Source organism: Papaver somniferum, unplaced genomic scaffold, assembly GCF_003573695.1.
Source record: "Papaver somniferum cultivar HN1 unplaced genomic scaffold, ASM357369v1 unplaced-scaffold_118, whole genome shotgun sequence".
In the NCBI taxonomy this organism is placed as follows: domain Eukaryota; kingdom Viridiplantae; phylum Streptophyta; class Magnoliopsida; order Ranunculales; family Papaveraceae; genus Papaver; species Papaver somniferum.
Window position 1 is genome coordinate 9503269 of NW_020620825.1, and position 27680 is coordinate 9530948.

Below are 27680 nucleotides of genomic sequence, written 5' to 3' on the forward strand. Positions count from 1 at the left end.
CCTCTTTGCGACTGAATTGACTATGGAACTGCCATTGTCTTGGTTTAGGCCGGAGTCATACAGATTGATTTCCTGAATCTAAGCACCTCCTTTGCAACGGTGCATCTGTGTGAGGATTAACATTTTTCCCGGCCGAGGAGTCTCGACAGCACGCTCGACTCTTCACTTTCCCCAAAAAAACGGCGACTCGTTTTTCCCCATCCACAATAGCCAAGCAACATTGAAGCGCTCCTGAGATTGAATTCGAAAAATAATACAGTATTAAAGTTTTGAGTGAAAATAAATGAGGCAAACGATGATAATATTAGGGCAAGTGTAAGTGTGATTGGAGCATTAAACATGCGTTGCAATCTCAACCGTCATTTATAGGTCCAAACTGAAGACCTCCATCCAACGTGTAAAACGCGAGAGAATAGAGTAAATACATAGTAGTAGCTCAATCTCGACCATTTTTTATGTCCCAAATATAAATCTGTAGATAGTTGTATCGTGGCCATCCTTAATCTGATTTGGACACATAGTATGGCAGATAATGTGTTGTTTACCCTAAAACACATAAATCTAAATATCAAAGGAAAAAAAAAGAACTAAAAGAAATTACCGTGATATTTATAAGCTTCAGTCTATTTAATCGCATTAGCGAGATGGCTGCAGTGTCCTTCTCAGAAACTCCTGGATTGCATTTCATTGCATTGTATTTCCTCCTTTTGTTATGGGTTCTAGATTTAATGATTTCACTAATGATTTCTAAAAAAGCAAAAACCCTCAAAAATTAATCAAAATACATAACCCACATTCAACTCAACAAATATAACCCCACATATAATCAAGGTTCAAAGATCAAAATTTATAATACAAACTAAAAAACACCAACCATTGCGGTTTCGTGGTTCCGATTGGGAAAAATAAACTCATCTTCCGTAAATGGATCTGCAATACAACTTGACACAAATAAAACCCTAGATATTATAAAAACATGAAAGAAATGACAAAGTTGAAATCATTCCTTCCGATAGAGGAAAGATTTTGAATACATAAGAGGATGATTACTTACAGTAATATACCAACAATAGTGAATTGTTTGGGTACCATAAATTTGATGACCAAGAAAAGGGATTGAAAGCCTAACCATGTAAGTGGAATGACGAAACCCTAGAAGTTGGATTACGTAGGGTCTCCGAGTTCAGGAGAAAAAAAAAACAGACGACGCAGGGAAGAAGGTTATGGATAGTTAGGGTTTATAAATAAAATGGATTTAAATTGATAGCCAAGCAACATTGAAAAGCTCCTGATATTAAATCTGAAGAATAATGCAGTATCGCAGCTTTGACTGAAAATAAATGAGGCAAACGATGATAATATTAGGGCTAGTGTAAGTATGATTGAAGCGTTACACATGTGTTGTGATATCAACCGTCCTTTATAGGTCCAAACCGAAGACCTATGGACAACGTGTAAAATGCGAGATAAGAGAGTAAATACATATTAGTAGCTCAATCTCGACCATCCTTTATGTCCCGAAATATAAATGTAGATAGTTGAATGGTGGTCATCCTTAATCTGATTTGGACACATACTATGGCAGGTAATGTGTTGTTTACCATAAAACACACAAATCTAAATATCAAAAAGAAAAAGAAAACTAAAAGAAATTACCATGATATTTATAAGCTTCAGGCTATTTCATCGCATTAGCAAGATGGTTTCAGTGTCCTTCTCAGAAACTATTGGATTGCATTTCATTGCATTGTATTTCCTCTTTTTGATATCATTTTAGATTTAATGAATTTCACTGATGATTTTCTACAAAATAAAAACTCTCAAAAATTGATCAAAATACATAACCCACATTCAACTCAACAAATCAGAAAACAAATAAAACCCCACAAATAATCAAGATTCAAAGATCAAAATTTTAGAATACAAACTAAAAAACATCAACAATGTTGCGGTTTCGTGGTTCCAAATTGGGAAAAAGAAACTCATCTTGCATAAATGGATCTGCAATACAACTTGACACAAATAAAACCCCGGAACTATAAAAACATGAAACAAACAACAAAGTGAAAATCATTCCTTCTGACGGAGGAAAGATTTCAAAGACATATGAGGATGATTACTTACCTAACATACCAACGGTAGCGAATTTTTTGGGTACCATACATTTGATGGCCAAGAAGAGGGATTGAAAGCCTAACCGTGCAAGTGGAATGACGAAACCCTAGAAACTCGATTACCTAGAGTCTTCAGGTTCAGAAAAAAAAAAAAAAAAAAGACGCAGGGAAGAAGGTTATGGATAGTTAGGGTTTATAAATAAAATTGATTTGATAGCCAAGCAACATTGAAACGCTCCTGACATTGAATTCTAAGAAGAATGCAGTATTGCAGTTTTGACTGAAAATGAGGCGAACGATGATAAGATTAGGGCTAATGTAAGTGTGATTAGAGCGTTACACATGTGTTGTAATATCAACCATCCTTTATAGGTCCAAACTGAAGACCTATGTCCAACGTGTAAAACGCGAGAGAAGAGAGTAAATACATATTAGTAGATCAATCTCGACCATCCTTTATGTCCTGAAATCTAAATCTGTAGATAGTTGAATGGTGGTCATCCTTAATCCGATTTGAACACATACTATCACATATAATGCGTTGTTTACCCTAAAACACACAAATCAAAATATCAAAAAGAAAAAGAAAAAAGATACTAAAAGAAATTACCATGATATTTATAAGCTTCAGGTTATTTTACCGCACTAGCAAGATGGTTGCAGTGTCCTTCTCGGAAACTTTTGGATTGCTCTCATTGCATTGTATTTCCTCCTTTTGATGTGGATTTCAGATTTAATTAATTTCACTGATGATTTTCTATAAAAACAAAAACCCTCAAAAATTAATCAAAACACATAACCCACATTCAACTCAACAAAAGATTCAAAGATCAAAATTTTAAAATACAAACTAAAAAACACCAACCATGTTGCGGTTTCATGGTTCCAAATTGGGAAAAGGAAACTCATCTTGCATAAATGGATCTACAATACAACTTGACACAAATAAAACCCTGGAAATTATAAAAACATAAAAGAAACGACAAAGTTAAAATCATTCCTTCCGATGGAGGAAAGATTTTGAAGACATAAGAGGATGATTGCTTACCGTAACATACCAATAGTAACGAATTGTTTAGGTACCATAAATTTGATGGCCAAGAAAAGGGATTGAAGGCCTAACCGTTCAAGTGGAATGACGAAACCCTAGAAATTGGATTACGTAGAGTCTCCAGTTCAGAAAAAAAAAAACAGACGATGCAGGGAAGAAGGTTCTGGATAGTTAGGGTTTATAAATAATATTGATTTGATATCCAAGCAACATTGAAACGCTCCTGACATTGAATTCGAAGGATAACGCAGTATTGCAGTTTTGGCTGAAAATAAATGAGGCCAACGATGATAAGATTAGGGCTGCTGTAAGTATGATTGGAGCGTTACACATGTGTTGCGACTTCGATCGTCTTTTATAGGTCCAAAATGAAGACCTCCGTCGAACGTGGAAAACACGAGAGAAGAGAGTAAATACATATTAGTAGCTCAATCTCGACCATCCCTTATGTCCCGAAATATAAATTTGTAGATAGTTGAATCGTGGCCATACTTAATCTGATTTGGATACATACTATGGAAGATAATGTGTTGTTTACCCTAAAACACACAAATCTAAATATCAAAGCATAAAAAAAAAACTAAGAGAAATTACCATGATATTTATAAGCTTCAGGCTATTTCATCGCCTTAATAAGATGGTTGTTGTGTCTTTCTCAAAAACTTCTGGATTGCATTTCATTGCATTGTATTTCCTCCTTTTGATATAGATTTTAGATTTAATGAATTTCATTGACAATTTTTTACAAAAACAAAACCCTCAAAAATTAATCAAAATACATAACCCACATTCAAAACAACAAATCAAAAACAAATAAAACCCCACAAATAACCAAGATTCAACAAAGATCAAAATTTTACAATACAAACTAAAAAACACCAACCATGTTGCGGTTTCGTGGTTCCAACTTGGGAAAAAGAAACTCATCTTGCATAAATGGATCTGTAATACAACTTGACACAAATAAAACCCTGGAAATTATAAAAATATGAAAGAAACGGCAAAGTTAAAATCCTTCATTTTGATGGAGGAAAGATTTTGAAGACATAAGAGGATGATTACTCTTCGTAACATACCAACAATAGCAAATTGTTTGTGTACCATAAATTTGATAGCCAAGAAAAGGGATTGAATGCCTAACCGTGCAACTGGAGTGATGAATCCCTAGAAATTGGATTACGTAGAGTCTCCTAGTTCAGAAAAAAAAAAAAAGAATAGATGATGCAGAAAGTTATGGATAGTTAGGGTTTATAAATAAAATTGATTTAAATTGATAGCCAAGCAACATTGAAACGCTCATGACATTAAATTTGAAGAATAATCCAGTATTGCAGTTTTTACCGAAAATAAATAAGGCGAACGATGATACGATTATGGCTAGTGTAAGTGTGATTGGAGTATTACACATGTGTTGCGATCTCAACAGTCCCTTACAGGTCCAAACTGTAGACGTCCGTCCAACGTGTAAAACACGAGAGAAGAGGATAAATACGTATTAGTAGCTCAATCTCGACCATCCTTTATGTCCGTAAATATAAATTTTTATATAGTTGAATTGTGGCCAACCTTAATCTGATTTGGACACATAATATGGCAGATAATGTGTTGTTTACCGTAAAACACACAAATCTAAATATCAAAAACAAACAAACAAAAAAAAACTAAAAGAAATTACCATGATATTTATAAGCTTCAGGCTATTTCAGTGTCCTTCTCAGAAACTTCTGGATTGCATTTCATTGATTTGTATTTCCTCCTTTTGATATGGATTTTAGATCTAATGAATTTCACTGATGATTACGTAGAGTCTCCAAGTTCAGTCAAAAAAAACAAACAGACGGTGCAAGAAAGTAGGTTATGGATTGCTAGGGTTTATAAATAAAGTTTATTTAAATTGATAGCCAGACGACATTGAAAATCTTCTGACATTGAGTTCTAAGAAAATTGCAGTATTGCAGTTTTAACTGAAAATAAATGAAGCGAACGATGATAAGATTATGGCTGGTGTAAGTGCGATTGGAGCGCTACACATGTTTTGCGATCTCAACCGTCCTTTATAGGACCAAACTGTAGACCTCCGTCCACCATGTAAAACACGAGCGAAGAGAGTAAATATATATTAATAATTCAATCTCGACTATCCTTTATGTCACAAAATATAAATCTGTAGATAGTTGAATCATGGCCATCCTTTATATATCCAAACTGTAGATCTCCGTCCATATGGAAAAATATCGTTGTTCCTTATAATATATATTGTACACAAGTTGATAATATGGGAAGAGCTGAGCCTGTTAATTTGGTCGACCGATCCCAAAGGGAGGGAGTCCCTTTTATGGCCACTTTTTTGTAAAATGTAGAGTAACGCAAATGTGCAATTTGATAAAAATATTGGATTTGGTGGAATTTTTTTTGGTGAAGCCTAGAGATGCACATGGGTCGGTTTGTTCGGGTTTCACCTAAAAACCACCTACTAACCCGCTAGTACCTCGGTTTTACAATTTAAAACCAAAACAACTCGACCTATTTTCGGTTCGGGTTTAACCCACCCACTACGGGTCGGTCGGTTTTGAATTTAAACCCGCGTTAACCCGATTCACCTGTAATGTTTATATTTTAGTATTTCCTGCAAGTTTGTCACCCGTAATATGTTTATATTTGTACTTGCCATATATATTTAATGATCATTCATACACCCATACACATGTTTAAAGTCAAACATACTTATTTAAGTTCTAATTACTTAAACAAGCCAAACCACAGTCATAAGTCTTCAAAGTTCATACTAACAACAATACTTCGAATAAAAAAAAGTTAAACAATCAATACTATCAGTTTTTACGTGCAGATTCGACCGGTTTTAGCATCAAACCATAAACCAATCCATTTATATCGGGTTTTTAGATTCATAACCATATACTAATCCACTATGCGCGGGTTCAATTAAAAAAGCCACGGTGTCATCGGGTGTGGGCGGGTTCACTGAAGCCTTTTCACATAATTCCTTATGTGTCTTATTTTTTATGGAGTATAATTGGCAAGTAAACTAGAATATGACATATCTAAGAATTCGTGCCTTGGAATTTTACAAATTTTATCTTGTTGGAAAATTTTTAAAGAGATCTATACAATGAATACAAACAACAATATCAAATTTAGAGTTTTTACGAAAAATACAGAGGTGTTTATCCTTTTAGGCACAATTTTGAAAAATTGAATGCACAACTATTATGCAAACCACCACAAAGGATGCATAAAACATTGTGCAGTCATATTTCGATTTATGCATCAACTAATTTTCCGTTGCAACTAACAAAACGATGCACTGCATCCGTTTCAGAAAAAATGATACTTTTACTTTAGGCACATTTTTTTTACAATCCAATCACAGCGGTGTTTCATTTTTGTTATGTAGGCCCTTCCCACCGTGGCAACGGTGTTCTAGAATATTGTATACATGTACCTTACTGGAAAAGCAAAATAATTTATTTTATTACAGTCTCTTGAGATATGAAAATTTAAGCAACTTTTATTAGTTTTATCCTGTATTTTAAGCATAAAAAGATTCCATTGGATTAATCTGCATTAATCCTCATCTATTCAGAATGAAAAATTCAAATGTTAGATGCATGTTGGATTGGGTGTGTATATCGTTATAACCCAACCAATCCGTTCATCCTCACCCTTTGCCATATCAGGAGATATGTTAAGTCTTATGGGCTACATTAGATAAAAAGCGTTGTGTATTCTTCTTTAAACGTTGTCTATTCTTCTCTTCTACTTCTCTCTCCAGATATATCTCGAATGCCAACTAGTAGTGAGGTAGTTTCGCTGAATGGTTACTCGCAGAAAAAAATCAACTTTTCGTTGTTTGGTTTAGCGTCGAGTGGAATATTCCACGGCATCTGCGGTGTTACATTCAGCGGAAAGTAAAAAAAATATTTACACTGAATGATTCACCGTAGCCTCGCTGTTTGGTTCTCCGACTAGTATGCTAGAATATAATTGCCATAAGTCATAGGGGGTTATTCTAGCTGACGTGGAATTCCAATCTAGATGTTAGATTGGAAGGTCATAAGACTAAGTCTTATGGGTTAGATTTGGCTTCTAGATTAGACAAAAAACGTTGTAATTTCTTCTCAAAGTGTTGCCTAGTTTTCAACACTACTTCTCTCTTCAGATATATATCGAATGCCAACTAGTAGCGAGATAGTTTCGCTATTTCATTCAACGCAATCAAAATTATACTTTTCGCAGAGTGGTTCCTTGAAATTGTTTTATATTTTGATCTGACGGCTGAGATGATTACGCTGTTCCATTCGACGCAACCAAAATCTACTTGTGCGCGATAGCACAACACATCTAGATGCCATGAGACGAAGCCCTAGGACCCCTAAATGGCTAAATATGTCACTATGAGTCCACACGGGCCACACCTAATATGAGCACAGGCTTGGACCCATCGTGTATACACCCTGCCTCTCACGGTTTGCGCCAAAAGGAAATATAGGGCAATCAACTCTCACTGCAAATTCATCTACACGCCAGTCTCAAATCTCTCAGGGAACCATGGAATTTATTCTTGAACAGGGAAAACAGCTACATGCAAACTGCACTACACTGATTCTGGTAATCTCGAATCCATAAACTGCAGTGTATCTATTCCTCCCTCTTTTTTAGGGTTTCAGATGGTACTTAGGGTTTTAATTGGATCAAATTATTAAGAAGACTTAGTTTTTTTCTTTTTCTTTCATGTAATGAGTTGTGTTTGTTGCTTGATTGTCACAGCCCGCATTGTCAATTGGGAACGTTGGGCAACTGTCTACCGATTTATTGATCTCATCTTTAAAAGCAGAAAAAATTGGTTATCTAGATGAACCTTCTATTCTTCCATGTGTTGGAAATGACGCTTATGGGGTTGGTCCCGAAGGAGTTCTTGCTTTACCACTTGAAGGTAAATTTTTAGCCATTTAGGGGTGATTTAACTTTACATAAAAACATGGATGTTTTTCACATGACTATTACTTGTTTTAAATTGATGCTTTTGGTGTTTGTGGGCTTGTAGCATACGATTCTTGTTCTGATTCATTGAGTCTTATACAGCAAAGATCACCAGTTGTTCAGGTATTTTCGACACTTCGATCAAAAGTTTTTGTATTCATTTGTTTGTAGCACTTAAAAACTAGATAATGGGAATCAGTAAATACCTGAAGTAATATGCATTTCAAGTATTATGTTCATATAACTACTAGCAAAGGTGTAATGAGAGGTCTCGTTTGAAATACCAGGGAATGATGTCCGAGTTTGCGAAGAATTTGGCGAACTTTGCAGTTGCAAGTGGAAAGAAGCACGTTGTTGTTCTCTCCAGCTTAGATTCTGCACGAAGGCAAAAGATTGATTTGTCAAGGTAAGCAGTAGTTTTTGTTGTGATGGTTACGCGTCATGATTTGTCTTTCTAATGGCTCTTATTTCTTTATCTTAGTAATATGCAGATATATTACCTTTCAAGTACCAATATAGATGGAACAGATAGTGACTGTGAGAAGTTAGGGTGGAAAAGACTCCAAGAGTATGATCCTGCCCAGAGACGTTGGAAGTATCTCAGTGCTTTAGCTGATGGAGTTTCTATGCAAGAAGAAAGTTCATCTTTTGAGGAGGAGGATGTTCTTGATGAAGATTACTATCCGAGTTTGCCTTTTGCTGCTCTCTTTTCTTGTTGCAAGGTACCCTCACTGGCCTTGAAATTGAATAATAACATATAGCAATGTAATACAACTCGTTATATTGTAGTATGTTGTTCCTTTAATTGCATGAAATTTCTTTTGTTTCCATTATTCTGTTACAATTTTAAGGCAAGAACAAGTGATCGGTGCCCTGTCGATACAGCATTCACCACTTGAAAATTTTGAATTAACTAGACATGTATCTTTCATTACAGAATTATGCATCACTGTTTGGCATTTCATCTCATTGTTATATATGCTTGTTCCAGCACTGGCTTTTCCATCTTCCCCATTTCGAATACAAATTTTATTGAGGCATTTATCTTGATTTTCTTTTTACGGACTCAAAATTGGATCGTTTTAGTCACCTTCCCATATTCCTATCTGTGCCTTGCCTCCACATTAATCTGTACTTTCTGAGACTGAGTTTTGGCATCAGGCAAAAGGTTTGAAGGTGACTTGCATATTTTCCTACTGCTCAGAAGGAGACAACATATCAGACTCTTTCCTTTTGGCAGAGGCTTCATGTAAGCTCCTGGGGAAGAACCCGTACAAGTCCAACGGTGAGATTTCTTTTTATCTTAATTTTCCAGGCATTTACCTTACTGTCTTTAGTCTTTTGGTTATTGATTAGGCTACATCTTTTCTGTAAGGGTGACAAATGATACAAAGTCAAAGAAATTAGTAACGATTGATGTCCTTGTAATTCCATTAAAACATTCGATTTCCTGAATCCTGATATTGATGGTAAATTCAAAATATTCAGGTAATGGTGAAAATGGATGGGTTATTCCGTACTCATGGAGGACAATGTATGGGCCTCCACCAGACATGTCACTCTTTTAATTTGTTGGTCTTGATATTCTAAAAAGGTAAGCTTCCATGCAAATGCAACAAGGATTTTTTTTTTCCTTAGTTTCCTTTCCCTACTGTAAGGCGTGGTATTTGTTGCTAAACTCCATGTCAGCATCAGACTTTTGTATTTAAACAGATAGAAGGCGGACAAATTAGAGAGATATAGAAGGAACCATGAAAAGTAGCTAGTGAGCATTTAAGTGATGTAAAATTGAAATTTCTGAAATGAAAAGTGGACTTAGATAGTCTCTTCTACTTACGCTAAAATTTAATTTATTTTAAAGGTGTGGTGCATGCATATGTAGTTGCAAGTTACTTGTTCACATAAAGCATAAAAATATGGTCTGTGACATTCGTTATGCCGGGTGTTATGTTTGTTTCAGTTTTCTCTGTTAACACCTAGCATCAGTGTATTAATTTCTACTCTCCTTCGTAAATCCTCTGCTACCCAAATGTGGATGTAATGTGATCTCCAGAGTCATTCTGCATGCCAGAGAAATGGGAAAAATTGCTGAAACAAGAAACATTCTTGCATCAGTTGTCAGTTTATTGGGGAAGATTTTTATAAAATTAGTTGTCATCTGTTTTCCTGCATAAATTTTGTTGGGGAAACAGATTCTCATACCTGCTTATAGAGTGTTTAGATCGATTTTGGTTACATATTCAGATACTATGATGCATACATTGGATGCCAGGAAAGGGGTCCAAACTCCACGGGGAAGGAAATTTCCTAATTATGCTCTTTTCCAGAAGTCTTGCAGTCTTTGCAGTGGGTATAATGATGGAAACTAAAAGACAGATTAGGTAAGAGAGGAAGAAAGTGTCTTCATTCCTGGTGTGGGATGTCTTATTGTCTTTGGTCAATGATTGTCACAGGAATAGGCACCTAATAGAAAAATAAAAAATAGATAAACACAAAATAGGGTACGGAGAACCACATGAAACACGGAATTAATTTAGTGACGTCCTTAAGCATTAATATATATATATATATATATATATATATATATATATATTGGTCTGTTGTTGTAGTGTCTCCATTTATATCTTAGTCTGTTGTTATAGTGTTTCCATTTCTTTGGCTTATGTTGTCATTATCAGTGTTGATATTTTGCGGTTCCATATTTTAAACTTGGAAGGAATCCATTGAAAACCTGAGGCTGAAGATAGTGAAGTACCTCTGTGAGTCCACCACCCCTGAGATTTGATAAGTCAAAGGTGCATTTGTTCAAAGCACGGGAGAGTTGTTCCCTTGCAGTGTTATGTTAATGGAGTCTGCACTGTATGGAAGCAGGAATGGGGATCATTTTGGTAGAGGTGAAAACGTAGATATATCCGGTAACTGAAAGAAGGAAAATAACAGTTTGCAACTATTACAAACAAGTGTAGAAAGACAACTAATTCATCCCAGCCAATAATACTGACTTTATTGTGGATCCATGTCACCTTTTCAGTGTTATATTGTATCCCGTTTGGCCTGTAATGATCGACCTGTCTCTATGTGGGCTCTGCTATATTTTTGGTTTTCATGTGTGGATCCTCTGACCATCCATTTACAAGAGTTGAGTCAGTGAGATAAGAAAAATTATACCCAAAAAAGTAATTATCCAATCATTCCCGGTTGTAAACCTGAGCGTTCCCTGTTGTTTTTATGATAACAGGTAAAAGAAGTGGGTAATTATGATCCACATCAGGATAAGATGAAACTGTAATAATTAGGCTTTAAGCTGAGGCTGAGTGCTTGATTAACTAAGCTTGATTATGATTAGTGCTTGAAGCTTTTATTGAAAGTCATCTGAGGAAAGTGTTTAATTACTTAACTTCTCTCTTCTTTTGACAGTTCAATGCTTTTAGGAGTTAGGCTTGGTGGGTTTTAGCAAGAAAGCATAGAAAAACCTGAATGGTTGACGATTAGCGTTTCCCAAGTTTAGTAAATTTCACAAAGACTAGTCTCCTCATACACCAAGGACTCGTATACATCAGTTTCAAGTTCGGGTTCCCCTTCATACACCCAAGGAATTCGGATTAGGTGTCGAGTGTATTTGCTTCAGTTTCAAGTTGGAGTTCCCCTTCAATCACCCAAGGAATTCTGCTTAGGTGTTTGGGCTTTTGAGTGTCTTTGCTTCACTTCCGTCTCCTTTTTGTCATACTTTTTGGTCGCTACCTTGTGTTGTTGCTGCATGCCTTCTTCCTCTTTTAAGACGAACTCTCTGCCGATCAAAGAAAAAGGAAACCCTTGTGATTAAAATTTCATTCTTTTCTGCGATCGTGCTTTTGAGAAAGAAATTGGTGAAGAGAGAAATTTTAATTTAAGTGAAAATGACCTTTTTGTTCCCTTTGTTAGGGTTGGGTGGTTTTGGCGTGAGCTAATCGCACCGTTTAGACCGTGAGTGTTGCAGACATTAGATGTCCCGTCGGCGTGGCCAGACCGTCTAAGCGCCCTTGTTGCCAAGGGGAACACTCTTCGCTCGAACCTTCTCGAAGCCGATAGTTCGGCTTTCCATCACGTTTTCAATCTCTGCACTAATCCACTTCCCCGATGACACCCCTGCCAAGTACATCCCGCCCTACCATAACTATACAGTTCGGAGTAACCGCCCAGGCTTGATCCATCGAGCTGATGATCCGACCCGACCACCAACAATGATCGACCAGTCGTATTTCGATTTTTGGGGACTAGCTGATCCGCCAGCAAGTGATTGACCTCCCTTGCTTGCAAAATCTATCCCGGTCTCTGAGTCTCGGTCTCTTTTTCTTTCCTTTGCAGGTCGCTGTAAATGCTAATTAGTGTGTTCCCCCTTGCATAAATCTATTGTATTGTATTGTATTGTATTTTAGTGGGTGAAAAGAAAAGCAGTTATTCCCTTAATAAAATGAAAATGTAAAAACAATTATTAAGAAACATAAAAAAGTCATGGAGGATCTTCTAGTAGGATGGCTATTTTCTTTGTCTGTGGCTTCATGGCACTGCCAAGAAAAAGAGGATACCCATCATCCATGTATCTTGTCCTGGAATTATATACAAATTAATTAATCAATTATTTGTAAAACTAATCGAATTATATCATCTAATTCAAATTCATGTAACCTAACTCTTCTTTTCATTTTCTTTATTGGTATATATATTAGATTTTGTCTGTCTTTCGCTGCCCCATATGGTACGGTACGGAATATCAACTGTTGGATTTTTATACATGCCAGCTTGGTTTGTGCTGATTGGTCGACTACTTTTGTCACAGGGCGCTTTATCTGCAGGTCAATGACGATGCCAATGCGTGGTTATTATAATCAGAAACTAGTCCCCCAGTTTGAAAAAAAATAAAATCACCGGACTCGTCAGGGATGTTTGCGACATTTGTGGATAGTTAAAGAATGAGAATAAGCGCGTATGTACTAACGTCTACCGTAAGTTAGAATGGGTTAGATAGTGGGAAAAGAAAGAACATTTAAATTGATTTTCCTGTTTTGCCATCTGTTACTGAATTGCCAATTACGGCTCAAGTTGCAGGTAGGGAACTCTGAAAGCGTTGGAAAATAGAAATATCAATGAAGTTTTGTTGGATAAGATTAAAAGAGCTCAAATCAGAGGTAATTGCAAGATGAGCGCTGTTACTCCGTAGAGAGTAACCAATTTCAAGAACTGTAATACAAAGAATTGATATTCGGCTTTTCATCTGCCATTATTAACACAACCAAAATGATCAAACAGGATTTTTTTCTTCTGTTAACGCTTTCAGCTATAGCTTTTCTCATTACTCATACTCGATCCTCTGTAGCCGTTTGTGATCAACACTGTCCTGGGTCCTCACTAAACTTTCGTCTTCCGTTTCCGTACGGGTTCTCTGAAGGTTGTCCCATCCGTTTAAACTGCTCAAAAGGAGAAGTCTTTGTTGGAGAAGAATTTCGTGTTCAAAATGTGACATCAGATGGTTTATTAATCAACATACCACCTAAGTGCAATCGCTCAATCGAAACCTTGAAACCTCTGTACAGTTCGAACTACGCTTTAACTTCGCGAAACGGATTACTCTTACAAAATTGTACAACTAAACCACAAGATTGTGTAATACCGGAAAGTTTATTAAGACTACAATTTCGCTCTAAAGATTGTGAACATCCTTTCTGTTATTCTGCTAAGGTTGGAGAAGAACGTGTGAAAAATGGAGATGGTGCAAGTTTCCTTAGTTTCCACAACATTAGTAGTACCGGCTGCAAGTTTCTGTACTCTTCAGTTGCTGTTGTTGTGAATTCGAGTTCAATGGTTTCTTTGGAATTTCGAACACTTCATTTAAGTTACTGGCTAAATGGAGGTTGCAATTGTTCTTCAAATGCTAATTGTACCCGGATTATCTCTCCGGTAAGTCAAACAGCAGGTTACCGGTGCCAATGTGTCGAAGGTTTCGAAGGCGATGGTTATGCTCCGGGTCGTGGTTGCGTGAAAGGTATGTTCCGATCCTCGGAATTATTTATCATATTTCTATTTAAAAAGAAGAATTATTTACTGTACCAGGTAATAGATGACAGTACATGCTTGTTACACAAATTTGTCCAGCTCTGTTCGTAATATCTTGATAGGAAAAAATGAAATCTTTGTGCCGCATTCTAAGGGTAAATTGCCCTTGATTGTAAGAGCAAATATTTTCCCTGGCCATATCAACTGTAAAAGATACCTTCTTTGGGTCTTCGTCTTTGTCTTCGCATTGGCAAAGGAGTCTTTAGTGTGAATACTTGTTCAATCAAACAGACTTTTTTAACGTCTTCTGTGATCAATGATTATTCAGGACAATATATATCTATCAAATATTAATATCGATAGAATTTGGTCAAAGAAGTAACGTTTTTGTCAAAGTTTGGGAAGTTTTTCTTTTCTTATTTAATTTGTTGTGTGTACGATCTTCTTGCTAATTTTCTGACCATTAAGATAGGTCACCACAACGTTATAATGTTGTCTTAATTTGACTGTCTGATTGAAGCAACCAAATTATGCATGAAGCACTTTTAGTATACCATCATGCGCCGATAAACCTGACTGACTAACCAACAAAGCCGTGCGGAGATACCTACTGGCCTTGAGGATTATCAATCCTGAGCTTGGGGAGCAAATCCTATGGTCAAACTGCTCTACCAGTCTCTCAGGGTTTGGGTGGCTAAACATATATGACCTATTCATGGACTGAAAACATTGCTCATATTTTAGTAGTACTAATTTTATGAAATTCTAATAAACCCCAAATAAAAACATGATATTTTCAAAAGGCATTTAAGTTGTTTTTCAGCTATTGAGAATTGTTGAGCTATATGCTGGCTATTATTTCAGCAAGGAAACGTTGTGTCTGCAGGTGTTCTATGAGCTCACAAATTTGTTAGTTTTCATGATTACATGTGAAGTACTATAAGATGAGAGGTCTTACTTGCTTTCTGTTCCTTAATACTGTTCAACAGCTTCCAAATGCAATCCTGATAAAAACTGGTCTCGACAATGTAGGGGAGCAACTAAACTTGCTGTTCTGATTATAGGTAAGAAAGCTCTTCTTTAAAAGCATGGGAAATTTGTTTTGGAGTTAGTCAATGCTATTAGCAGTGGCATCATTAGTAGCTGTGCTAGGTCTATATCATAATACCATAAGAAACACGTTTCAAAAATACATATATCCTCTTCTTATTGTGTTTTGAAATGTGTTCAGGTGTTATCGCGGGAGCTTCTTTAATGGCGGGCATTGCTTTTTTCTGCTATATGTTTAGATATCGATCTGCTTCTTTAAAAATTCGGAAGAGCACCAAACAGTTACTGTCCGAAGCTGAAGGCAGTTGTAGTGTCCCATTCTATAGATTTAAAGAAATGAAACGTGCAACCTATGGATTCTCCGAGAAACACAGGCTAGGAACTGGGGCTTATGGGACAGTTTATGCAGGAAAGCTTCGCAGTGATGATTGGGTTGCCATAAAAAGAATCAGATACCGAGATGCAGACAGTATAGAGCAAGTTATAAATGAGGTCAAACTTCTCTCATCTGTAACCCACCCGAATTTAGTACGTTTGTTAGGCTTTTGTTTAGAGAGGGATGAACAGATCCTTGTCTATGAGTTCATGCCCAACGGAACCTTATCTCAGCATTTACAGAGGGAGAGGGGCACTGGCCTTTCGTGGGTAGTTCGTCTCACTATTGCAACTGAAACAGCTCAAGCCATTGCCCATCTCCATTCAGCATTGGACCCGCCGATATATCACAGAGACATCAAATCAAGCAACATACTCTTAGATTTCAATCTCAATTCAAAAGTTGCCGATTTCGGTCTTTCAAGAGTTGGTATGACTGAGATGTCCCACATTTCGACAGTCCCACAAGGGACCCCAGGGTATCTTGATCCTCAATATCATCAGAATTTTCATCTTTCCGATAGAAGTGATGTTTACAGCTTCGGGGTAGTTTTAGTTGAGATACTAAGTGGATTAAAAGTGGTGGATTTCACTCGACAACCAAACGAGGTGAATTTGGCAAATTTTGCAATGGAAAAGATCAGGATGGGTTGCTTAGATGAAATAATTGATCCATTCCTTGAGCAACATAGGAATGCTTGGACATCTTCGTCTATGCATAAAGTTGGCGAGCTAGCATTTAGATGCCTTGCATTTCATAGTGAAACTAGGCCATCAATGATGGAAGTTGCAGCTGAACTGGAGAGCATTATGGTAAGTGGTGGTGTTCCTATGAAGACGAAAGAATTGGAGCCAGAGCATGAGGAGAAGAATATTTGCATTGGATCTCCTGTGGTTTCATGTTGCTCTTCACTTTCTAATATTGGAGATGAAAAGTCACAAAATTTATCAGATAACAAGGTTGTACTAGTTGATGATGAACCAAAAGGGGCTGCTCAAAAAATGCGCAGTTATGGATTTTCAGGAGAGGAGGTAAAAGCTAGTTCTTCGATTTCTTTGGAGGATTTATGGCTGAGTGAAGAAACTTCTTCACCTTCGTCGAATAGTTTGTTGTCTAATGTAGTTTAATAGGATACACAAAAATAGATAAGGTACGTCTTTATTCACTTCTGTCTAACTCTGCCTCACACAGATATCTAGCTCAGCAGTCAGCGGGCATACGATTTTTTTTTCCCTGCCGGAAATGCAATATTTCCCCCACTCCTTTCCTCCATCCCTTCCCATTACGTGTCAAACAGATAGTGATTTGATTATAAGGCTAAGATCGTTGCCACCTAATGAGAAAAAGGAGCGGGCTAGTGTGACAGTTTCCGTTTTTTGCAGCCAAACCATTCGGCTCATCAACCTATGTAGAGTTGATTTCCGATAATCGATTCTGTGACCCTGGGGCTGGGGTCCTCAATAACAATAACTAATCCAATTACAACATGCGTTGAATAAGTGGTAATAAATTTAATCCTTCTAGCCATCGTGCCACCGCAGTGGTGGTTGTTGGTGGAATATTTATTTCACTGTCATAAAGTTATCATCAAAAAAAGAAACAGGCTTTTTGCAATTTCTTTTTGTTGGGGTCAGAAATGGTAAAGTCATTGTTCTATTTCATCTTCCTTGTAGTTCTGTAGTCTTAAAAAACAGAATAATGTGCAAGCTAAAATGTGTAAATGATTGAAGTAATTATTAGAAATTTCCTAATTATACACTCCATAGTAAGATACATGAGAATCGTAGAAATCCTCTCGTTTAACAAGGAATTCGTAAAAAGAAAAAGAACAAAACACAAATCCGTCGGAAAACAGTTTAGAAACTTGCTGGCTTAACAGATTTTATCGTAACGGAAACACCTAAAGCCGATTTAGCAGACTCACTCTCAAACGTATCGTAACGGAGAAACAACTCCACAAGTAAAAGTCTAGAAGCCAAGACCACAAAATCCTTACCGGCACACTGTTTATTCGCCAAAGCTGGATCATCAGTTTCACGTCCGTTAGACCATAAAACGTGTTTCAACAATTTTTCGCCTTCTTCACCCATAAAACGTTCCGGTACAAACTCATCGCCTTTGTCGAAAATTCTCGAATCTCTTGTAGCAAATGGCTGATAACCAAACAGTAGTTCACCTTCTTTAACCTCAAATGCCGAATCATGACTTTCAACAACAAAATCTCGTCTCGCTCTTCCGTATTGTGCCGGCACCGGTGGTTCTAATCGTAACGCTTCGTACACGACGCTTTTTATTAACGGCATTTTTTCCATAACACCCATTGTAATTTTACCTCCGTTGGATTTGACGGCGGATCGGATTTCTTCAGCTAGCTTCTTATGTAGCTGAGGACCAGATCTACCAATCCATTTAACCATATTTGGAAAGAATAATTTCATACCACCAAAAGAATTAAAGCACGTAGTGAAAACTAAATTATGACAAGCTTCATCTCTACTGATACCCATTTTTTCACCTTCATCTAATACCCAACTTGATGCTTCATAGAAGAAATCATAAAGTTTTTGATAGTCCTTTTTCACCAAACATGGTGGCAACCGGAAAGTATGAATCAAAGCATCTTCAAGAAGCCATGGCAAACCCAATGTTAGAAGTGGCCCGAGCTGAAATAAGATCCATTTCGACACTAATTTCGGTCCATCTCGACCCAGTTTTGTGTCCACCGGATTAGCTCCGTATAGCGCTCGACTTAAGAAGTTAAAACAAGCTTGATCAGATGGACCACCGAAATCAGCTTTGCCTTTAGCCGCCAACTCGGTCTCGACCGTCTTGAACAACTCACTAAAGCTATTCTTGAATTCAGGTATGACTTGATCGCGACGAGAGCTTAGAAGAAAGAAAATGAGCTTTTTGAGTTTAGCATGACTCGGTTCTGATGGATCCATATATGATAAAACTCGGCAACCGCCGGTTAGTTCAGTAGACGGCATGTAGGTACCGGTGAAGACATTTTTTTTCTCAATTTTGTCCATATCGAAAAGAACTGGAAATGATTTCCCATCAAGAAGAACTATCACTTTAGGGTCGGAAGCAATGAAATGAGCTGGTGGCATATTAGTTCTAAATACAGTTGATTTGTATTTTTGAACTTTTGATGCGAAATAAAGATCCCTACCTTGGAAATAAAAATAATCAAGTCGATCCTTCGTTGGACTAATGAATGGGATTCCATGATCCCCTGGGATTTTTCGGATCGGCAGTTTAGATGAATTTTCATTTTTGGCAGGTGGCGACGATGATGACCCTTTTTGAGACAATGAATTAGTTGTATTTACGCGACGAAATACTACTGATGATGACGACGCCGGCAATGGTATTGATTTAGAACTAGTATGAAGGTTTGAGAAAGAATAAGCCAAGGATGAAGAACCCATGTTTTTTTATCTTCCTAGGGTTTACAACTTTGATTTTTAGTTGCAAATGAAGGGAAGAGAAAAGTAAACAATGTTTTATTGCGAAGAGAAGTGAATAGTAGTATGTTTTTACTTCCAGTATATATACGAAGCAGACTGTTGATTATTACTTGGAGTATTTGTGTGAAAGACCGGGATTGGGAGAGGTATGCTCCTTCACTTCTGCTTAAAGAGGAAGGTTCAGTATATTTGAAATACACATCAAATGAGACCAGGACGGTGTGGACGGAAAAGTATATGTATTGAAGTTGAACTGCAACCTGCTGAATATCATCTGTTTGAAACACTGGGAGAGCTGGGGGATGGTTCTGGTTAAAGAGGACGGTTCCCTATATTTTAAATACCCATTGTGCAAGGCCAGGACGGTGGACGCCTGGACGGAAACTTTATGTATCAAAGTGATGATCGAAATATTCCAAATGCATTAAACGAATATAAAATGATGATAATGTTGTCATTGACACTAAACGGGCCCTATCCTCACCTGCATCATTAAAAGATATTCGCAACTCGTTGTACACGAGGTTATAGTATTAGTCTAGCAAACGACTATTGTCGGGGAGGTAATGGCAAATGCATCATCAAAATGCTTCCAATGCACTAAAATTGTGTTATCTCTATTTTTGGAAAAATGATATTTTCGTTCTTGCATGTACGTCGAAGAATATTTTAAATTAAAAATAAAATAAAATATTACCTTTCCTAATACAAAGGAAGTACAGTAAAATTTCGTTAAATTAATCCGCGATAAATTAATAACTTCGCTAAAATAATATTTTTTGTCAGTCCCAACTTGGATCAGTGTATTGAATTGGTAACCCTTCTAAAATTTATAAGTTTTCAACACGGCCCAACTAATATATAAATTAATAATCAGTATAATACACTACATGATGTTGTCTTATTAGAACAAGAATTCAAAGTTGTTTGTTTCTTGTTCACAATTGTATAACATTAAACTTTATCTCTAATTTTTTGTAGTCTCTTGAGAAATTTCAGAGTGATTTTGTTATGTTCTTCTTCTTATTGTATAAATTTTTAACATATAAAATGCAATATATAACTAGAAAATAAAATTTCTAGATATGTTATTATACGAAAATGATATCCGCATTTATTTTTGAAATTGAAATTTAGTATGTCTCGATATATTAATAATTTATTAATTTATCCATAAATTAATGCTTCGGTAAATTGCTAGAATTCAGTAGTCCCAAAAATATTAATTTATCGAAGTTTTACTGTATATTATTTTTTTATTTTATTTTTTTGTGTGATAGATTGGAAGAGTGGTCTTGGGCTATATCATTAACTCCTTATAAGGAGTTATTTCTGGTAATTACAGGGTTCGAACCCCTACCTCCGCAGGGAGGGGACATACCAACCATCAGACCACTTGATGGTTGGCAAGGAAGTATATTACCGTGTTAGGTCTTTTCTAATGGGACTCACCAACCCTGGATTTAAAGGGTACGCATAATGTTGTAAAACTTGCAACGTTATTATTGACGGGGAAAAACGATTTGCTGATTTTTTTAGGAAAGTGAAGAGACGACGGTTCGCGCGAGACTCCTCAACCGAGCAAACTGCTTAACCTCACACAGATGCATTGCACGGGAGTACTTTGAGTTAGAGAATCAATATGTAGGACTCCAGCCTAAACCAAGTCAATGGCCGTACCAGAGTCAATTCGGTCACAAAGAGGGAGATGGGTTGATCTGTAGGAGGGAGGCTGAGAATTGTGGGATCAATGGTGATCAAGGATTGTGGATGTGTTGAAGGTTTATGCAAATATGTGTAAATAAGTTTGATCGAGAGGACTTGTGTGCAGACGATTGTTGTTTTCAGTCATCGATTTTGGACTTATTTATATTGTCAGAATAGTAAACACATTGATCTTGTGACAGTTTCTTGAGGGAAAGAGTGGGAAAGTGGGAGATCGTGGTGAAACCAATTCTAGGTCGTGTGGAGACTTGGTTAACCGTCCACCCACTACTTTGCTAACTCCTTCAACCGCTTGCACCCGACTTATTCACATTTCTCATTGTGGATGAACACACGTGTTGTAGGCCGCCAGACTAAACCCTAATTAATATCCCCCATGTGACGTGATTGATATCTCACGAACGTGGAGTCTGCAAAGCAGACGTGTATTTCATTAGTCAGTCGTTGACTTGATTAGAGTGTATGTCTAGGTTTTGTTGAATTGAGCATGAACGAATGATCAGTGATTCATGGATTAAACAATGTTGATATTGCTCATCTGAGCAAATATTGTAAATTTGACGAATTGTTGAAAATTGAGTAATATTCGGCAGAATATTGATAGTTAGATCAATATTCAAGCAACTAAGCAAGTATTGCTCAATTCGACGAATTACTGAATATTGATAGTTAGATCAATATTCGAGCAACTGATCAAGCATTGCTCAATTCGACGAATTACTGAATATTGATAGTTGGATCAATATTCGAGCAACTGAGCAAGTATTGCTCAATTTGACGAATTACTGAATATTGATAGTTGGATCAATATTCGAGCAACTGAGCAAGTATTGCTCAATTCGAAGAATTACTGAATATTCGTAGTTGGATCAATATTCAAGCAATTGAGAAAGTATTGCTCAATTTGATAAATTACTGAATATTGATAGTTGGATCAATATTCGAGCAACTGAGCAAGTATTGCTCAATTCGAAGAATTATTTATTGATAATGTGACCCAATAAAATATAATTAAAATTTTGATAGACTACCAAATATTGTATAATTAATCCAGATGTTGGTTTCTGGATCAGCATAAATTTATTACTGTTTGAACTTGCTCAGAATGATGATTTGTGGAGAGTTTGTTCGAAACCGTAATTTTTGATCAATTGTTTGTCAATTGATGAATTGCTGAAAATAGGTCACTGAGTAAAGGAAGGATCGACCACATGGGATGATGGACGACCATGTGATTCCCAAGTGCTCGAGTGAGCGTGCACCAGAGTCCTTAGTTGACCGGTTGGTGAGAGAATGATTAAATGCTGGTGTTGACCATTTATTAGAATAGTGCTCGTCTGAGCATTAGGTGATAAAACCTAATTATGGAGAAGTGAGGGACCGGCCAAGGGAGCATATAACCGGCCCTTAGTGATGTGATGGTCGTTTGAGAAAATTACAAGTTGGTTGGAAAAAGTTTGAACTCAATATGAGCAATTGAGCAAATTAGGTCAAAATTATAAGAATGTGTGGGACCGGCTCCTTTATGGGAAGCATGCCCGTGTCACCATTATGTTCATGTATCAGTCCTGAGAGTTTTGACACTTTCTGGTGTGCGTTTGAGCAATATCTTGGATTTTCAAAAGAGTTCGATCTTTGACTGAAATTCTTGATTTTTGCTCGAATGAACAAGTAAGATTTTGCTCGTTTGATTAATATCTTGAGAATAATAATATTTTATTATTTGGTGTGAGTCGCCTAGTCAGTCATGTGACCATTTGACTTTTTGGCCTTTTCATGGTTTGAGCAATATTTGAGAAAATATGAAGAAACCATGATTTTTGTTCAAACGGAGGAGTTTCATGAAATTAAGGAAATAATAATTATGAAAAATAGGGATTTCAAGGTGTGGGACCGGGCACGGCTAGAGCATGGCCGGATGGATAGGTAGCCCGGTCCCGCAACACCTTTCCCTATTTTATAATTTTTTTATGAAACCGTGAAAATATGGAGAAACCGTGAAAATATGGAGAAACCGTGAGTTTTTCTCAAACAAGGAAAGTTGCTCGAATGAAGGAGTTTTCATGAGTTCATGAAAATAAGAAAATAAGAAAAATAAAGGGAAGAGGCGTAGGGGACCGGCCACGGCGACATGACCGGCGGGCCCGGTCCCCTAGGCGCCTCTTTTATTATTTTTTAATATTATTTTATCTCTCCTATTTTATGTAGGATTCCTCGTTTGTCCATATTTCTGAATGCTCGTTTGCGCCTTTGGGTGCTCGTTCGTGCATCATTTTTGAGTACACTTACACCATTTTATTGGGGCTTACTCGGTGATAGTCCAAATGCCTGATTGTTGAGTAATTATTACTAATTCATGAAACTCAGCGGAGACTAATTCATGAAATGGAGTGATAATTATAAATTGTGCATCTATAACTAATCCATGAAATGCAGTCGGGGATTCAGAGAACGGAGTAATAAGATAAATTGGTTATCTATTACTAATCCATAGAATCAGTTGGGGATCAGTCATGGAACGGAGTAATGAGATAAAATAGATTATTTTCTAGGAATTCAGTGGATGAATGTCACGGTAGAATTAATCTATTGTTGAATCGAGATATGAGATAGTTGACGCAACATACTCGTTTTGAAAGGTGCATAGTCAGGAAATAACGTGCAGCGTTGTTGACGTCCTGAAGGCGTTTAGCCCCCTCAACACACAATTATGTAGGAGAGCCGCCTGAATCTATACACAGTCTCTCTACATAATCAGGGAACATCGAGTGTCGCCGACGTCTTGAAGGCGTTAAGCCCTCTGAACAAACAATTATGTAGGAGGACCGCCCAATCGTTCTTATATGTAGAGGGGGGGGTCTCTCTATGTAGTCAGGGAAAAACGAGTATCACCGACGTCCTGAAGGCGTTAAGCCCCCTCAACAAACAATTATGTAGGAGGATCGCCCAATCGTGTTATTCTACATAGAGGGCATGATGAAATGAGTAGCATCGAACGCTCAGCTAGTGGGATGTCTTTCAAGAAACATATTCATCATGGATCTGAGATAAACTCGATCAGAGATCGTGAAACGATTCACGAATCGTAAAATATGAATTGTCACATGCATTCCTGAAGCCGAGCCAGAAACATGCAGTATCATGATTTTACGATTTTGACCTTTGTCGAAAATACACCATCAACATTAAGTGCATGCTTAGTGAGGGATAGTCATGTTCCGCAGTAAGCATAAGATGGTGATTTTCCAGTCGACGAGATAAGCATTTGAACTCGGTCGTACAAAGGTATTTTCAGAATCCTCGATTTGCTCCAATGGTGTCATGTACGAGCAAATGCTCAGGTAAGGACACTGATAGTATTATAGAGCGCCATCCCCTGAGCACGGAGAGTGAAGCACTGCTGATTTGGACGACCGGGCATCCTATTTTGGTCGGTTTAATGTTTGCGGGTCCGAGCCCAAAAGAGGAAACCCATGTTTTATTAGGTTTTGGAAATAAAATTGATATAAAAGGGAAGAGACCCTAAAAAAAAAAAAAATTAACAAAGATCGACCGACCACCTCCCTTTCTTCATCACTTGCACGTGAGCAGCGGGAGGAGGAGAATTTTCGCCGGAAACAACTGCCGCCGGCGTCACCGATCATAGTCCGACCAAATTCCGGCCGGCGCCGACCAGGTAAGTTCGAAACCTTTTTTTTAAAAGTTCAGTTTTTCATGAGTTGTTCAAAAAAAAATCCATGTGTGCATTGATGTAGTTTTGTAGTGGTAAGTAAAGTGTTCGTTTCTCGGACTTGTTGAGATTCGATTTTAGACTTGATATAATATGTACAAGGAAAGCTGTCACAGTATCGAGAGGTACTGAGATTCAGGATTCCACCAAATTCCATTCATGTGACTCAATTAATAACTCCAATCTATAGCTCAAATATTAAAAATATGGACTCTTATTCTTTGCCAAAAATAGATTTTTAAAACTTTAGATGTAAATCACAAGCATGGTGTATCAAAAGCTCTTACGTCTAAGCATACACCATCAAACGAAATCACAACTAATTAGGAAAATCATGAATCAATTAAAATAAGTGCAAAAAGTCATAAAGAATTATTAAAATTACCACATGCGTGAAATAGGGTTTCCTCCGTCATCCCAGTGTTGGGGTTTAGCTCCTCATATTAATCATGATCTCAAAATACATGTATAAAGCTCAAAAGTTGATTAAAAGGGAGTAAACCAATTGAACAGAAAAATCGCAACAGAAATAACTGTTGCAAAGGCGTTGTTCACTGTTACAAGAATAACGATATATATGAAGTGTTGTTGAGACTGCAGCTGCGACCCCCGCAACTTTGTCGTAAACATTGTTGAAGAACGACTGTCTTCAGACGTCCGTTCTTCGTGTTCTTCAGCAGCAGCAGCAGCAGAAACAGAGTTTGATCGAACTCTGATTTCTTCTTCTCTGGCCCTCCTCAGGTTCCCAAAATCTCGACACCCCTTCTATATGACCCAACCAATCTATTTATATCAAAAAGGCCGATTAAATCTCTCCAAAATCTCTTCCTTTCTCTTCACGGCAAAGTTGCGACAATTTCTTGTTTTAGAATTTATACGCGTTTCTGAGCTTTCCTTTTGATCCTAAACTCTTCCTTAAATAGATACAAATCTTTGGGAAGGTTTATAGCACTTTAATCTCTCTAAAATTCCCCAAAAAAAGTCACATACGCGACTTTCCATATTTTGTTGTTGTGATAAAAATCCGTCGATTTAACCCAGTATAATCGATTTCAACACCTGTATTAGATTCCTAGACCCATAAGGAGTCTATCCTATGAAAATCAGAGGTTTAATCGACCTCAAACTCCTCCAAATCACGATTTCCAAAACTGCCATGAGAGTTTCTATTTTCCCGTCCAAATTCAGAATTTGAACGTGAAGGGGAAAGGTTACCCCTTATCCAGTGGTCGCCCCTTATCCGCTTCTGGAGTCCGTATAACACTTGTCCCTTGGGTGCGTTTAGTAATTTTTCTGGGATGTTTTCAACACTTTTCTCGGGGTTCCTCCGGGGTATTTCTGGGATGTCACTGGTACGTCTGCTACGGAGGTTCAAATGCCACGTTTTGAGCCAATTTCGCCGCAAAAGCTTATTTCTCCAAAAACACCTACAAAGAGATAAAATACCAAAATAAATACAAGAATGAGAACTATCAATATATAGAATCGAGACAAACTAGACACAAAAATGTGTCTATCAAATACCCCCAAACTTATTATTTGCTAGTCCTCGAGAAAAACTAAAATAGAAAACAAAATCCTAACTCACCGTCGCAGGCATCCTCGATTGCATTTAGCGTATGCAATAAGCCTTTAAACCCCTAGGTGTCCCTAGTGGCCGAGTTAAAGTCTCGGGAGGGATTACAAGAGATATACCCACAAAACCTTTACTCCAGACCCTAGCTATCTACGCGGAACCTTGGAAGGCACTAAAGAATCTCCTTGGTTGGCATACTTATTGACTACAGGAGGAAGTACCCTGATGCGAAATTCCAATTGTTGTACACGAGTTTGCACTCAAGCATACTAAAATTCATATATAAGTCACAGAGCTCTACTCAGATAGTTGCACTATGGACATCATATTCGGAGTCAAACTAATCACATGGATAGATCAAGAAGATGGATATAGAGAAAAACATAGATGGTTTTGATGTTTACTAGGTGAACGGTGTTTCTCATATCTGTCTGAAGACCTCCGCCAAAATGAACCTATCCTAATGGACGGAGATACTATTCTGACTAATATCAACACACTGGCATATACAAGGGAACCAGTGGTCGATAATCCTAACTCTATGTCAACTCAGCTGGCATATACAAGGGTACCAGTGGTCGACTTTATTGAATTTATTCTGGTTGGTCTAGTGGTCTGGTCTCATTTTTTTTTTTTTTGTATCTCAATCACTCTAATTCACCCTAGCATTGGTAACAACTTGAATTGTGAGCCCCACCTAATCACTTAGAGAAACATAGTTTAAAAACAAAACAAAATAAAAATAGAAGTGAAAAGGACTCAACGAGATATGGTGAAACTATCATGTTATTTCTAACATCTGAGCTCTGTGCTTTTATGAATAGACTCTTTAGATGTTGCCATCTAATCAGATTGGTTCCTCAACTCCTACAACCAACATACTTCCATCCACTTAGATTAGTTAGTGCCACCCTTAGTAAACATAAATTTCTAGGCTCTGGAGTTTATTTATACTGCAACTAAAAAGTTTCTCCCATACCCCCAAACTTAAATCTAACATTGTCCTAAATGTTCTAAATATAAAATTAAAAGCATGAACAAGGAGAAATTGTTACCATTTGAAGCAAAAGAGTTAAGGAAAAACATTACCGTGTTGCATGAAATTGGGTTACCTCCCAAGAAGTGCTAAGTTTAAAGTCCTCAGCCAGACATTGGAAGATTTAGTCACCTCATATAATCATATATTAATAGCCGAAATAATTGTGGGTCATCGAAACCAAATAGAGCTATCACGAGTAAAAGGAATCTACAACATGCCAAGAAAATCAAATAAAGCACACCCTTGTCTAGTTTCTTGTTTAAGACAACTACATCTAGTTGTGATTTAGGTTCAGGTTCTATAACTGGGTCTAGATAAAATATTTTCATGGGTTGCGTTTCCTCATAAGTTAGATCCGAATGTTCAAGCTTAAGAGTCTGGAAAAACTCAACTAAAAACTTAGTAGCACACAATAATAACCTGAATAATTGAGGATCCTCTAAGTCAATTAGATTTGACTCACACAATCGACCACAATGAAACTGGCGGTCAATCTTAAGCAAATGTGTCAATTC

General features: G+C 37.1%; 3 protein-coding genes across 6 annotated transcripts; 2 read left to right on the forward strand and 1 right to left on the reverse strand.

The window, feature by feature from the left end:
* Positions 1-7629: 7629 nt before the first annotated feature.
* On the forward strand, positions 7630-12529 carry LOC113330369 (proteasome assembly chaperone 2-like). 4 transcript variants are annotated; one of them, XM_026577184.1, is made up of 8 exons: positions 7630-7794; positions 7954-8119; positions 8231-8289; positions 8454-8572; positions 8648-8888; positions 9328-9451; positions 9655-9760; positions 12511-12529. In XM_026577184.1, exons 1-7 carry the CDS (start codon positions 7735-7737, stop codon positions 9732-9734), a joined length of 849 nt encoding a protein of 282 aa, XP_026432969.1. In that variant the 5' UTR covers positions 7630-7734; the 3' UTR covers positions 9735-9760; positions 12511-12529. The 4 variants fall into 4 exon arrangements, with proteins under 4 accessions (XP_026432969.1, XP_026432968.1, XP_026432967.1 ...); XM_026577183.1 differs by lacking the exon at positions 12511-12529 and adding an exon at positions 10883-11290; XM_026577182.1 differs by lacking the exon at positions 12511-12529 and adding an exon at positions 9880-10010.
* A 517-nt stretch (positions 12530-13046) lies between these two features.
* LOC113330565 (wall-associated receptor kinase-like 14) lies at positions 13047-17141 on the forward strand. Its single transcript, XM_026577364.1, has 4 exons — positions 13047-13148; positions 13252-14185; positions 15186-15260; positions 15428-17141. The coding sequence occupies exons 2-4, from the start codon at positions 13441-13443 to the stop codon at positions 16747-16749; spliced, it is 2142 nt and encodes a 713-aa protein (XP_026433149.1). The 5' UTR covers positions 13047-13148; positions 13252-13440; the 3' UTR covers positions 16750-17141.
* Positions 17142-17335: 194 nt separating this feature from the next.
* Positions 17336-19484, reverse strand: LOC113330566 (allene oxide synthase 1, chloroplastic-like). The gene has a single exon (XM_026577365.1). It carries the CDS (start codon positions 19054-19056, stop codon positions 17479-17481), a length of 1578 nt encoding a protein of 525 aa, XP_026433150.1. The 5' UTR covers positions 19057-19484; the 3' UTR covers positions 17336-17478.
* Positions 19485-27680: the final 8196 nt, after the last annotated feature.

Bases quoted from the DNA above. Each gene is read 5' to 3' on its own strand.
- LOC113330566 (XM_026577365.1), bottom strand. From the start codon at position 19,056: ATGGGTTCTTCATCCTTGGCTTATTCTTTCTCAAACCTTCATACTAGT.
- LOC113330565 (XM_026577364.1), top strand. From the start codon at position 13,441: ATGATCAAACAGGATTTTTTTCTTCTGTTAACGCTTTCAGCTATAGCT. The intron at 14,186-15,185 runs GTATGTTCCGAT...ACTGTTCAACAG, and splicing joins GGGTCGTGGTTGCGTGAAAG to CTTCCAAATGCAATCCTGAT. The intron at 15,261-15,427 runs GTAAGAAAGCTC...AAATGTGTTCAG, and splicing joins ACTTGCTGTTCTGATTATAG to GTGTTATCGCGGGAGCTTCT.
- LOC113330369 (XM_026577184.1), top strand. From the start codon at position 7,735: ATGGAATTTATTCTTGAACAGGGAAAACAGCTACATGCAAACTGCACT. The intron at 8,573-8,647 runs GTAAGCAGTAGT...TCTTTATCTTAG, and splicing joins CAAAAGATTGATTTGTCAAG to TAATATGCAGATATATTACC. The intron at 9,452-9,654 runs GTGAGATTTCTT...CAAAATATTCAG, and splicing joins GAACCCGTACAAGTCCAACG to GTAATGGTGAAAATGGATGG.